The following is a 14,802-nucleotide window of genomic DNA, read 5'->3' on the forward strand; positions in this document are numbered from 1 at the left end:
TGAAGAGTGCCCCTTGGCTGCTGAGCAAGCATTTATAGCTTGTACAATGGCAGAATGGTCCAAAAGCTTAGCACTGTGACCTTTTTTAAAAATTGAGTATCTTGAAATAATTAGGGGAAAAAAAAACATGAACAGACCAATAATGAGTAATGAGATTGAATCAGTAATCAGCAGTCTCTCAACAAAGAAGAGCCTAGACCAGATAGCTTCACTGGTGAATTCTACCAAACTTTTAAAGAAGAAATAATACCAATTTTTCTCAAACTATTTTAAAAATTTGAGGAAGAAGGAATTTTTCCAAACTCATTTTATCAGGCCAGCATCACCCTGATACCAAAATCAGACAAGGACACAAGAAACCAAAACAATCTTAGAGAAAAACAAAACAAAGCTGGAGTTCTCACACTTTTTGACTTTAAAACATCTTACAAAGCTATGGTAATCAAAGCAGTGTTGTACTGTCATAAAGATAGACATAGAGACATACCGAATAGAATAGAGAGCCCAGAAATAAATATACATATATATAAAACATTTGCATATATGGTCAAATGATCTTCATTAGGGTGCCAAGACGTCTCAGTGGCAAAAGGATGGTCTCTTCAAGTGGCACTGGGAAAACTGGATATCCATATGCAAAAGAGTGAAGTTGGACTCTTATCTTACGCCATATACAAAAATTAATTCAAAATGGATTAAAGACCTGAATGTAAGACTCAAAACTATACAAAACTCATATAAACTCATAGAAGAAATCATAGGGGAAAAACTTTATGACACTGGATTTGGCATTGATTTTTTGAATATGACACCAAAAGTACAGGAAACAAAAGCAATAATAGACAAGTTGTACAACATCAAACTATAAAGCTTATATGCATCAATAGAGTGAAACAACAAAAATAGAAAATAGAAAAATAGAGTAATCAATAGAGGGATAAGGCAACCTATGGAATGGGAGAAAATATTTGTAAATCATGTATCTGATAAGGGTTAATATCCAGAATATGTTAAGAATTTTTATAACTCAAGAACAAATAAACTGATTTTAAAATGGACAAAGGACTTGAATAGATATTTCTTCAAAGGTGATATACAAATGACCAACAAGCATCTGACAACATACTCAATATCACTAGTTATTGGAGATATGCAAGTCAAAACCACAGTGCAGTATCACTTCATACCCAGTGGAATGGCTACTATAAAAACAAATAGAAAATAAGTGTTGGCAAGGATGTGGAGAAATTGGAACCCTTGTGCATCTTTGTTGAGATTGCAAAATGGTGCAGCTGCTATGGTGGCTCCTCAAGAAATTAAAAACAGAATTACCATATGATCCACCATCCCACTTCTGGGTATATATGCAAATGAATTGGAAGCAAGTTCTCAAAGAGATATTTACACAGCCACATTCATAGCAGCATTACTTAACAATAGCCAAGAGGTAGAAGGAATCCAAATGTCCATCGACGGATGAATAGACAAACAAAATGTGGTATATTCACACAATGGAATATTCTGTGTTAAAAAGGAAGGAAATCCTATCACGTGCTATAAACATGTATGAACCTCTAGGACACTATGTTAAGTGAAATATGGTAGTTACTAAAAGACAAATACTGTGTGATTCTACTTATATAGGTATAAAAAGTAGTTAAATTCATAGAAACAGAAAACAGAATGGTGGTTACCAGGGGCTTGGAGGGGAATAAGAAATGGGAAGTTATTGTTCAATGGATATAGACTTTTAGTTTTGCAATATAAAAAGTTATGGAAACTTTTTTCACAACTATATGAATATACTGAACTGGGGTTTTTTTGTCACAAATTTAAAAATTTTTTTAAGGAAAAGAAAATAGACAATACAAACATTGGCAAGAATGGAGAACAGTTAGTCTTGTACATTGCTGATGGTAATATAAGTGGTACAGCCATTTTGGAAAACAGTTTGGCAGTTTCTTAAAAAGTTAAACATAAATTTATCATACAACCGAGCTATTCCACTTTTAGACATAGACCCAAGAAAAATAAAAACAAGTCAACCGAAGTCTTGCATGTGAATGTTCATATCAGCATTATTCATAATAGCCAAAAAGTGAAAACAAACCAAATGTCCATCAAGTGATGAATGGATAAACAAAATGTACTATATTCAGTAGAATGCTATTCGGTAATAAAAAGGAATTAGTTATTGATACATGCTATAACATAGACAAACCTCAAAAAACATTAAGCTAAGTAAGAGAAACCACACACAAAACATCACGTATTGTATCTATGTATATGAAATGTGCAGAAAAGACAAACCTAGAGTAGTTGCCTTGGGCTGGGGACTAGAAAGGGAATTTACTGTAAATGGGTGTGTGGGATCTTCTTGGGGTAATGAAAATGTTCTAGAAATAGAACTTGGTAAGTTTCCCGCACATCATTGAGTTGTACATTTAAAATTATTGAATTTTATGGTATGTCAATAGAGTTGTTTTTAAAATTAAAAAAAAAAAACAATTTGGGAAAGAAGGGTATTCTCAAAATTTAACACCATTGTTGAGTAGTTGAAAGAAGTATGTTTTATGTGGGTTTTGTTGACGGCTGGCCAGTATAGGGATCAGAACCCTTGACCCTGGTGTTCAAGGCAGCATTCTAACCAACTGAGCTAAACAGCCAGCCAACAATGAAGGGAAGGAGGAAAAAAAAAAACTCTACAAAAAATAAAAAACTTTACAAGAAAGGAATGATTTTCTGAGTATACTGTATGGATTTGCAGTGTGGTAAATAATTTTAACATAATTCTAATACTGTAAACAATGCTTAGTAATTACATTTAGAATCAATTTATATACAAAGCATAGGAGACAATTTTATTAGCCTTGACAGTGTAAAATGAAAAGTACAGAAGATAATATTTGGGAGAGGAAAAAGGGACAGGATCTCTGAAAATAGTAGGGCTGATATCGTTATCTTCCAAAGTGGGGAGTCAAGAGATACTGTCTGTAGATGATGGAATATAAACAATGTCTGTAGTTGATGGAGATATACTTGTTTTAGAAAGAGAAGGGGGGGTAGACATAAGTAAGTTAAATTCTTTGCTAGAGCAGCAGAAACCAATAGATAATGTGTGATGTTGATAAATCAAGAAATAGCAGTAAAAGTCTATATTTTTAGAAATGTTTAGGGTGGGGCCAGCCCTGTGGCTCACTCGGGAGAGTGCGGCACTGGTAGCGCCAAGGCCGTGGGTTCGGATCCTATATAGGGATGGCCGGTGCTCTCACTGGCTGAACGTGGTGTGGACCACACTGTGCCAAGGGTTGCGATCCCCTTACTGGTCAAAAATAAAAGAAATGTTTAGGGTGACTTTCAGAAGAAAGTTAAAAATTATTCCCTCTAGGGTACACAAGAAGTGGTGGGAAGTGGCATCAGTAGGTGACTTTCTCTTATTGTAAGTCTAGCACAAGTAGGTGATTTTTAAAAAACCATTTGTCTCAGCTATTAAGGGTTAGAGAAGAATATACATAGTTGGAAGACAAAGATATCTCATCATCACTTCCTCCCAAAAATAAAGAAATGGTTTTTGCTTGGAATGGTCATTCTGTTTCCTGCTGACTGAACCATAACCTGGTCCATGAGTTTATTGTTCCCAGACAATATACCTACTCCTTGGAGTTTGAAAGTTCCCTGGAACAGAAGTTTGGTGCCTTCTTCTTTGAAATTTCAAAGCCTGAGCTCCTGAGCTCCCAGTGCTTGTCTCCCAGTAAAGGGAAACCAACGAATTATACATGTCTGCCTGCTATATGACAGATACTTACACTATTTTTGGCAAGGTTAGAATTAGCCCCATGTAAATTATGAGGACACTGAGACTCAAAGGGGTAAGTTAAATAAGGGAAAGAGCTAGGTTTAAAACAAACAGCATCAATAAAAACATAAGGCCTGTGTGTCACCAAAGCCCATGCTCTTCACCTGTGTCAGGATCATTTGCCCTGTAACAGAATCCCCAATGAGACTTACTTAAACAATAAGGATAGGCATCAGCTCACATTACTGGAAATTCAGCAGTAGGGTGGACATCATGGTTGTTTGATCTGTCAGCTCAGAAGAGTCATTACAGAACCGGTTTCTCTCTGTTCTGTTGTCCACAGTTTTGGGTTTATTCTGAGGTTGATAGGTACAGTGAGAAAGACTGACTTCCCATGGCTGTCTCTTAAAATCGAAAGGTCTACAATTCTAGAGATTGCAGCAGAACACTGGGTGCAGCTTAGCTGTTAGGACATTCTAATAAATTTAAGGTGTGTACATCTTTTGAATAAGTAAATTATTCTTAATCCCTAGAAACCAAAAAAATGGGTCCTGAGATCTTATTAGGTATGATTCTTTTAGCAGTTGCCCTATTTGTCCTTTTGTAGTGACACAGACTACCTGCTCTCTCCCAGGAGCCTCCTTTTAGGTACAGACATAATGGTTGACTCATGGCCTTCTCTTGGGCTTAGTATTCATAAGAGCCCAATGCTTACTGTCATCAGGAGACTGAGAAGAAAGATTGACTTCTTGTTCTTTCTCCCATAGGGGCAGACTCTGCCTGGACGAGTCCTTTTTCTGCGTTATGTAGTACAGACCCTAGAAGATGACTTCCAGCAGATTCTGAGGCGGCAACGGCAGCACCTGCAGCAGTCCATTGCAAACACTGTGCTGTCCTGTGACAAGCAGCCCCACAATGTAAGGTAACCAGACACCTGAGCCCTGGGATGACAAGTGGTAAGGGCTATAGGTGGGCATCTACTGAAGGCCAGGGAATATCAGATGGATGAGTTTTCTAGTCACTAGATAGTGTAACAGGGATAATTATTAAAACTATAGATAATCATTAAAGAAACTCTGCACCAGCAATGTGGCAGACACCATAGCTTGGGTGGTTTTTCTCTCAAGACCATAAGATTTCCTTTGGTCTACTTCAGTATTGTCCAAACAACCTTGTGAGATCCAGAGGAAAACCTTAACTTGTGTACTGTTTCATAGCTTTTATAAACCTAGAATTTTTCCATCACTCTCATGAACTCAATATAAACTCATTTGATATTACTAGTTTCTGAAAAGTAATATTATGTATGACAATAGGTCATGTAGCTGACAATAAGGTACAATAGGTAGCAAGCATGTATTCTTTTTTTGTAGGCTCGGTCAGAGCTTCTGGAAGCTTCAGGGTGTGGAACTACTATATTCTTATACTGTACCAAGGTGGGGAAATGTGATTTGTAAGGGAGTGATCTCAGCAGGAATTTTCTTCCTGGAACTACATCCCTTGCTTTTATGGAAATGGTTCTCTTTAGAATAGTGTACCAGCATCCCTTTTTTCAGAGCAGCTTTGAAACTCTTCCTGTCAAATGTTTACATTCTCATATGTTCTTAGATATTTGTTGAGAATAGTTTTCACAGACCAATATGGGATATTGACTATTATAACTTCTCTAATAAAAAAAGGAGGATGTTTCATTATGTTTGGGGCATTGGTCAGCTTCTCTCCCTTAGTTTGCATGCCCATATCCATTTCCCTATATGTGGCATTTTATGTGAAGTTTAAGTGTTAATAATTGTAGGGGCAGAAAATCCATAAGTAGAGAGTCTTCAAAGAGCATAGTTGGGTTTTAAAGTGAAAAATAACAACTTAAATGATGAGACCAATTCTGTCTATCATACTTTGTGAGTGTAGCCATTGGAGTGAGCAGGAGAACGAATCCACTGTTCTCTCAGTTGCTTTCATTTCCATCTCACATGGTGTGAGCCTCTCACTATATGGAGTTTGATTCTTGGGTTTAAAGACAGGCACTTGGGGGGTGGTATTTGGCCTCTAAATGCAAGCCTGCTCCTCTATTTTGTGGTTACTCATTTAAAAAAATCATTTGTTCCAGCTGGAAAGAAAATAAGCTATCTTTGGTTCATTAAGAGATGGAGATAGTAGATTGAGATGGTGATTAGGCACATGTATGCATGTATTTATCTAAACTCATCAGACAAAACCTGTATAATTTATTGTATGTAAGTTATACCTCAAAGAGGAATTTTTAAAAGGAGAGCGATGGTAAGTCAGTCTCCATATGATCCCCTCTTATGATACTTTCTTTGCTTTAGTTTTTAACTATGCATACAATGAGTAAACAGGTTCTATAAGGTTTTAAGAAAAACACTAGTCTCCAGGTCCCTTAAGCTGCATTTCACTTTCCCATCTCTTTGGTTTAATTGATCCTTTGGCATTTACCTCAATATGGCTAAATAACATGCTTGTGTTGCTATTCGTTTCCCAGCCCCTATACCATCCATATGGTTACAGCATAATTTTATTTAAATCAGTATTTAATGTTTCTATTACTGTGACTGTGTATGCTAGTCAGAGGTTAGCCAGGTACTAAACTATGACTTTTCCTTTCATTCATACCTTTTTTGTTTTTCCTAGAGTTAATAATTGTCTTATTTTTAGCTTCCTTGTTTTCTTTGTGCATATAGAAATCAACCCCAAGTTCTCTTCTATTTGGTCTCAGTTCCTCTCAAGATGTTTGTTTACACCAGGAAATCTTATCAATTTCTTCTTTTCGAAGATTTGTGGTTGAACATTGTGACTTCCTTCATTCTGGATTGGTTGTCCTTTTTTTTCCCCCCCTTTTATTTATTTTTTAAATTTTATTAATTTGGGCCGAGCCCGTGGCACACTCCCGAGTGCGGCGCTGGGAGCGCAGCGACACTCCCGCCGCGGGTTCGGATCCTATATAGGAATGGCCAGTGCACTCACTGGCTGAGTGCCGGTCACAAAAAAGACAAAAAAAAAAAAAAAAAAACTTTTTATTAATTTTTTTTTTACATTCTATGATGTTGTGGAGCAGTTGGGAGGGAGAGGGAGAGGGGGAAAGAGGAAGGAAATGGGATGGAAGAAGGAGGAAGGAGGAGGCGTGGGATTGAGGCCTGTGGCACCCCCCACATTCCCACAGAGGAGACCAGTGAGTTTCCAGCGGTGGCTTGGTTATTGCCAGGCTGGGTGCAGATGTCAAGGGTGTGTGGCAATAGCCCTTGCCCCCCACCACCCCAGCTCAGAAGCCTGGGGCCCTTCTTGTTGAGGCTTGCTGGTCATCGCTGGGCTGGTTACTTGTGCCGGGAGGGGAGGGATGTGAATGAGGCCCTTGGGCCCTTGCCACTCTGGCTCAGGAGAGGCTGGGTTGCCTCCTGCTATGGCTTGGTGGTCACTGCTGGGCTGGTTGCTCGTGCAGGGGGCAGGGGGAGGATGAGGCCCTTGGCCGCCCACCACCCTGGCTCAGGAGAGCCTGGGGCATTTCCCCTGGTGGTTCAGTGGTTGTCGCTGAGGTGGTTGCACTTGTCAGGGGGGTATGGCTGAGGCCCAAGGCCCCCATCCTTGGCACTGGTTGTGGGTATTGGGGGACATGGCCAAGGCCCCTGGCCCTCCCCGCTTCCTGGCTTGGTAGCACAGGGGATTTCCAGTCCTTCTAGTTGTTATAAGAGTTGTTTGGTGAAATGAGACCTTTACTATTTATAAAACTTTGTTTCTGGTTGTGGGTACTTTGTTTTTTCTTTCAGTTCTGTGTTGGATTATTTACTGTTTCCACCGCTTAAACTCTGCACTAGAACTAATTTGTTGTCCTTTGCTTACTTCTAAAACGGGGGGACTTCTTGTGGGGACCAGTACTTGAGCTCTGTGGTTGAGCTAAATTGCTGCTTTGCTGCTGATTCCCTAGAGGATGCTTTTTGTGCAGCTTGCGTTTTAATGGTTGACTTTATAGATACTTCCAGATCGGGTGAAATCCGGTGCACCCAGGCTGTATAGAAACACTGGTCTGGGCCTGAGTCTTTTCATCAAACTGCACCCCTTGCAGTTCTAAATTCCTGACCAGTCTCCTCTGAGTGATCCTACAGCTGTCCTTACTGTGTCCCAGTGTTCTCCCAGTGGGCCTGTCTCCCCCACTACCCATACTCCAAACACTTCCCATGGGATGGGCCGTGCTCCAGTCCCTTGTGATGACTCACCATCCTCTGAGTGGCTCCTTTTTTTCAGTTGTTGTGGCTCCTCGGTCCTATGTGGGTCCACAGGAACTGTGTTGGTGATACTACTGGCATGGGAACCACCAAGGCCCTCTTCTTCCCTGCCGCCTCCAAGCAGCTCCAGCCTTAAAGTGGCTATGATGCAAAACGGTCAGAGTGGTTTTTTCTTTATCTCATTGTGGCTTCTCCCACCTTCATGCACTCCTTAGGTCTCTCCTCTTTTTCCTCTGAGTTCTAGCGGCCCCAGCTTGGCTGTCATTGCTTTTTAATCATTGTAAATTGGTTAATTTATGGGAGAGAGTGCCGCTGAGAACTATTTCCACCATCTTGACCAGATTGTCCTCTTTGCCAGTTGCTATCATAAGTGTGAGAATTCCCTTTACCTCTTTCCAGTGTCGCATCTCTTATTTATTTGGTTTTTTGTTTGTCTTGTGTATTTCTCTGTTGTGATTTACTCCCTCATTTTGAAGAATCGGGCTCTAGTAGCTTCCTAAGAAAGGCATGTGGGAAGTAAAGTTTTTGAGATCTTATATGTCTGAATACGCCTTCATCTTCTCACACAATTTTATCTAGCTGAGTATAGAAATAACTTTTCTATAGAACTTTGAAGGAAATCTTTCATTTTCTAGCTTCCAGAATTGCTGTTAAGAAGTCAGAAGCTATTTTGATTACTGATTCTTTGTATGTGCCCCAGTTTTGTCCTCTGGAAGTTTGTAAAGTCCCCTTTTTGCCCAGTGTGCTTGTTGTAGATCTATATTCATCCATTGTGTTGGGCATTCAGTGGGCCATTTCAGTCTGGAAAAATCTTCATTTCTAAAAATAGGGTTTTTCATTTTTATTATCATGTTTCTAATTTCTAAGAGCTCTTTTATTCTTTTCACTACATATTCTTTATTAAAATTAATAAGTAGTATTCTGTTCTTGTTTTCTTCTTCTCCAGTGCACACTCTCTAAACCTTAGTTATTAGCATAAATAAACAATATCTAATAATAGAGAGCCAGCAAAGACTTTTTGGTCATCCAGTCCAACTTTCTACCTGGTTAAAGAATATTCCTGGTCAGTAAGCCACAGATTAAGCCTCTTTGACCCCAGAGGTACCTTTCAATAAGTATAACGAAAAGAAAAATGTTGATATTTCAGTTAGCTTTTATAGCCTTACTGGAATTAAATGTGAGGTTTCCATTAGTTTTGTTTAAATGTTGAAAATTGCCCATAAGGGGGCTCCCTTTGTTGCCTTTGGGGAAATGTAGGGGCCTGGAGCCCAGGTTAAGGCTGCAGTCTTGAGCATCACAAATATGACAGAAGTTTAAAACTTTTCTTTCTGATCTTTTTTCCATTGCAGGGATGTTATCAAGTGGCTGGTCAAAGCAGTAACTGAAGATGGATTAACTCAGTCCCCAAATGTGAATCATCCCTCTTCAGGAACAGGAATCTTAAAGGCCAGCAGTAGCCATCCTTCTCCCCAGCCTAACCTGACAAAGAACACCAATCAACTGTAAGGGGCAGGCAGAAGTTGTCCTTCCCAGCGTTGTTGGAATTTCGTGTTTTAGCGAACAGCACCATTCCCTAAGAGCAGCTTCCCTCAGATTAACGAGGTCTTGTAACATAGGCTGACTCTTATTAAAGATTTACCTTAGCTAAAGGCTAAATTTCTAATTCCAAAGGTAGAACAAAAGCAGGTGCTTTCACCCCTAGATGAATGGGACTTCACAAAGTGAATACAAACTCACAGAGCAGAAGTGAAACAAAAGCTGGGGCACACTGCCCTCCTTTTCTTAGATCCCAAAAATCAATAAAGGGTTACAGCTACTCATCGCTTCAGGTATTCACTGACATAGAGAAGGAGTGGTAGGTAGTGGGTGTTCTGGCAACCTCAAGTCCTCAAGGACCTATGTTTCTCTCCCACAGTCATGGAAGGAAAAATAGCAGTTCAACCTGCAGGTTCCAACAGGTATAACAGCAATGGCTCAGACCAGGGCAGGCCCCATTACCTCAGATTACACTGTAATGAGATTCATGGCTTTTCTTTTATGGAGTTGAGAGCAGTCTTGGCATTTTTTGAGAGGCATTTATTGGGGGCTGCCCTTGCACCAGTAACGTGGTATTCCATGTCAATCATATTGTTAAAAGCCAATCATGCTTGACATTTCAAATATAGCATTTGTATCTAAATTCACAATGCTGTATTATAAACTAGTTTCACCAACCTGATTTTCATATAAGCCTACAGATTCCAACTAATTTGAGACAATCTTGAATCTAAAAGGGGAATGTTTTAGAACAATGAAGCGTTTGCTTGGGTAGATTGGGGAAAGCCCTAAAGTGAGATTATCACAGAGGTTCTGTATACAGACCCAAGAGGGAGGCAGATATTGTTCCTTCAATGGAAGTTAATCTCATATAATAATGATCATAATAAATTTGTTATAAGTAAATATTATGAGAAATAACAATAGGGCTCTCTAAAAGTTAACTTTATCATAATCTTATCAGCAACAATAATAGGCACTACCATTTACCATTAATGAGTGCCTTTCTTCCAGATGTTTTACATGTCACTCATAACTTTATGAAATAGATAGTATTTTTCCCCTTTTTTATACATAAGAAGACTTGGACTCAGAGCAGTCTAGTAACTTGTTGAAGGTTGAACAATTTGTCATTGTAGAGCCAGAATCTTATGCCAAAGCCCCAGGTCCGCCTATTGTGTCACTAGCTGCTGATTTTCTGAAAACAACACCCTATCGCCCATCCCAAAGAATACATGTTAGAAAAGGCTGACGTCAGGCCAGGCTCACCTTTCTGAGGGGTTGCCGAGATTCTAATGTTGCATCAGGCTGGCTGTCTCCCACAGTTAGGTCTGATGGGAGACAGAGTCAGGCTCTACCAGTGGAAATTCTGAGACTGAATTTAGTAAGAAACTGTTGTAGAGGAACTTAGTAACAGGAGAAAACTGTGTGGCACATGCATGTTTTCTCCTGAATTAAAGAAACTTAAATAAGTTTTAGTCTCTCTGGACCTGTTCCTGCATCTATAGAATAAGGAAGTTACAGATTAGAGAAAACTTTAAGTTCTCTAGATCCTTAAGACTGTATGGTTCTATTTTTCAATTTAAAAGCAGCTTGCTTTTGCAGCTCAACCCCAGGTTCTGAGAGGTTCAGATAGTATGATCTGGCAAAGGGGATTCAGGTAGGTAAAATGGCTAAATGAAAGCATGCTGATAGCTTGAATAGTTCTCCCTGACTTTGTGTATGGGTTCCAGTATCCTTTAGTAGTCTCTGTTCTCGATGTACACTGGTGGGGACCTCCTCCCAGCCACAGGGTAGCTCCTTGCCAGACCCAACCACTCATTTGTGTCCTATGTTCTGGACTCAGGATTGTGTGCCAGCTTCAGAGGATGCTGTCCATAGCCGTAGAGGTGGACAGGACCCCCACCTGCAGCTCCAATAAAATTGCTGAAATGATGTTTGGGTTTGTGCTGGACATTCCTGAGAGGAGTCAGAGGTGAGTCTCAGTTTTGTTTTTCTTTTTCATTAAAAAAAAAAAAAACTTCTAGGACATCATTTTTCTTAAATTAACTTTTCTATCTATCCTATCTGCTGGGAACAGAATTTCAAAAAAGAAAGTCGCCAAAACAAAAACAAAGAAAACAACAACAACAACAAAAATCAAAAGAGAAAATCCCAAACCATAGTTAAAATAGGAAGAAAGGGGTAGAGGCATTGTTCCTATCTCTTTGACCTTTTCAAAGAAGTAAGTTCTAAACTAATTATTATTTGCAACTGAGGCATAATTTCTTGGGAAGAGGCAAGATACCCTAAATGGAGCCTAAATTTCCCTACCTTATCCATTTGGCTAACGGCTTTACTCATCCTTCATGATTCAGCTATTCAGCTTCTTCTCTGACCCTCACCCATAGGGCCTGGAATAATTGTTCACTAAAGGTTTCATGAATTATTGAAATAGATACACAGCTAATATTAGGGGAAGAACTTACCCAAGAATGAAGAGATTTGGACCTATAGAACCAGCCCAGATATCAACATGGATGAGTCTGGAGAAAATTATGTTAAGTGAAATAAGTCAGACAAGGAAAAAGAAATACTGCATGTTCTCACTCATAAGGGAGGGAGGGAGAGAAGGAAGTAAGGAAGGAAAGAAGGAAGGAGGGAGGTAAGGAAGGAAGGACAGAAGGAAGGAAGGAAGGAGGGAGGAAGGGCGGAAGGAAGGAACCACAACAATACGTTGAACTTACAGAAGGAGAGAACAAACTTAAGGATGCTAGAGATGGGAGGGAAGGAGGGGGTTTGGGGAGTGATAGGTCAGATAAAGGTCATAAAGAAAAATCACAATTTATAGTAATGAATATGTTAATAATAAATAATAAAAATTTTTATTTTTTTATTTTTATTTATTTATTTATTTTTTTAAAAGATGACCGGTAAGGGGATCTTAACCCTTGACTTGGTGTTGTCAGCACCAGGTTCACCCAGTGAGCAAACCGGCCATCCCTATATGGGATCCGAACCCGTGGCCTTGGTGTTATCAGCACCACACTCTCCCGAGTGAGCCACAGGCCGGCCCTAATAAAAATTTTTAAAATGAGCCCAGATGGTGAGAATAAGGAATTCAGTCTCCTTAAGCATGAATTAGTAAAGCATTTCATTAGAAGGAGATAGAGAGGGTTGGCCAGTTAGCTCAGCTGGCTAGAGTGCAGGGTTATAACACCAAGGTCAAGGGATCAGATCCCCACATGAGCCAGAACCCCCCCACCCAAAGAAAAGAAAAATAAAGAAATGGAGTTTTTGGCTAGGGCCAATGATTCCTTTCTTGAACCAGTAATTTTAAAATCCAAAGGAAGAAAAATAAACTGGAATGAATATGAATTCATGAACAGTTGCTGGAGCAGGTAATAACTATGAGAACCATTATATGGTGACCTTTAGGGAAATGATGGTGTATGTTTGTCTGCAGTACATCTTCATTAGCTCTGTGGCTGCTTCCCATCCCCATCACTAAGCTCCCACCTGGCAACCAAGATTACTCTTGGGCAGCTCTGGCTTTCTTATATTAGAAGAAAATATCATACCAAATAGTACTGTAACAGGACTTAATTAAAATACCCCATTAAGATTAAGATAAACAGGCCTGGCCAGTTAGCTCATTTGGTTAGAGCACAGTATTATAACACCAAGGTCAAGGGTTTGGATCCCCATACCAGCCAGCCGCCAAAAAAAAAGATTAAGACAAACATTTATTAAGTCCTTACAATGTGCCAGTCATTGTCACATTATCTCATTTATTTTTATGAAACCTGATAATGTTATGCCTATTTAATGAATGAGAAAAATACTCAAAAAAATGAAATAACTAGCCCGAAGCTATACAGCTAATAAGATTCAGAATCCAAATTCAAACCCAGGGCTGCTTAATCCCAAGTTCAGTATTTAAAGGTGGCAGTATGTTGTAGGGTCAAACAAAAGAAAGCACACATGAATGCCATCCTTGCTCTAACACTTTGTCAGGAGTATTTCATTTGGGTCCTCCTCCCATACCATGTATTCATTTAAGCCCGGATTCTGGTGAGAGATGGGAAATCTAAGGAATGGGTAACTATAAACAAATTTAGACTTAAACCAGACAAAAATAATTTAAATAAAACCTGGCATACTTTAAAATTCTCTCAGAATGAGCAAATTGACCACCCACCCAAATTATACTAGAAAATTTCTTTATTTGGCCTTTACCTTCATTTATTTTAATCGTTTAAAGTTTGGGTATAATTTACATATAATTAGATTATATAAAAAGTATTATTCAGTGAGTCTTGACAAATGCATACACTTGTGTAAACTATCATTTTCCAGTGGTTCATTGGTAATATGTAGAAATCCTGCAGCTTTGATAAATTCATTGATTCTAATAGGATTTTCTTGTTGTTGTTTTCTTAGGATTTTCTATATACCCAATCATGTTGTCTGCAAATAAAGACAATTTAACATATTCCTTTTCAACCTGTATGCATTTTGCTTCTTTTGCTTTCCTTATTGTATGGGCTTAGTACCTCCAGTAGAATGTTAGAGAAGTGGTGAGAGCAGATATCCTTGGAATGTCATTCCTGATCTTGGGGAAAACATTCAGTCTTTGACCATTAAATATGATAGCTGTAGAGGTTTTCATAGGTTTCATAGGTACCCTTTCTCAGATTGAGCAAGTTTCCTTCCATTTCTAGTTTATTGAGTGTTTTTAAGCAAATATGTGTTTTGCATGTATTGAGATCATCATAATTTTTCTACTATATTCTGTTGATGCAGTGAATTCCATTGATTAATTTCCTAATGTTAAACCAACCTTACATTCCTGGAATAAAAACCCCACTTGGTTGTGATATTTTATACTTTTTATTGATGGATTCAAGTTGCCAATATTTTGTTAAGGGTTTTTGCATCTATGTTTACAAGGGATATTGATCTGTAATTTTATGTTCAACCTCACTCATATGTGAAGAAAAGTAAATTAAAAAGAACAATAATACACTCCATTAGTGAGGCTATGAGAAAGTGGGTACTCATACATTGCTGATGGGAATGCAAAAATTGTACAAGCCTTATGGAGGGGAATTTTGCAATATCTAACAAAACTAAGTGTGCATTTACCTTTTGACCCAGCAATCTCATGTCTAGGAATTTACCCTGAAGACACACTTCTAACAATGCAAAAATATATATGCACAAGGATGTTCACTATAGCAATGTGTATAATTG

The 14,802-nt window shown here is 38.9% G+C and overlaps 1 protein-coding gene across 1 annotated transcript in view; it reads left to right on the forward strand.

Annotated features, from left to right (window-relative positions):
* The window catches only part of SIMC1 (SUMO interacting motifs containing 1), a 103,970-nt gene that overhangs the window by 69,539 nt on the left and 19,629 nt on the right, over positions 1-14,802 (forward strand). Inside the window, exons 5-7 of the mRNA XM_063085285.1 lie at positions 4,564-4,718; positions 9,381-9,533; positions 11,414-11,542. Of these exons, the coding sequence (XP_062941355.1) occupies positions 4,564-4,718; positions 9,381-9,533; positions 11,414-11,542 (437 nt within the window). The remainder of the gene's footprint in view (positions 1-4,563; positions 4,719-9,380; positions 9,534-11,413; positions 11,543-14,802) is intronic.

The sequence above is a fragment of the Cynocephalus volans genome, chromosome 2 (assembly GCF_027409185.1).
Source record: "Cynocephalus volans isolate mCynVol1 chromosome 2, mCynVol1.pri, whole genome shotgun sequence".
NCBI classification, from domain to species: Eukaryota; Metazoa; Chordata; class Mammalia; order Dermoptera; family Cynocephalidae; genus Cynocephalus; species Cynocephalus volans.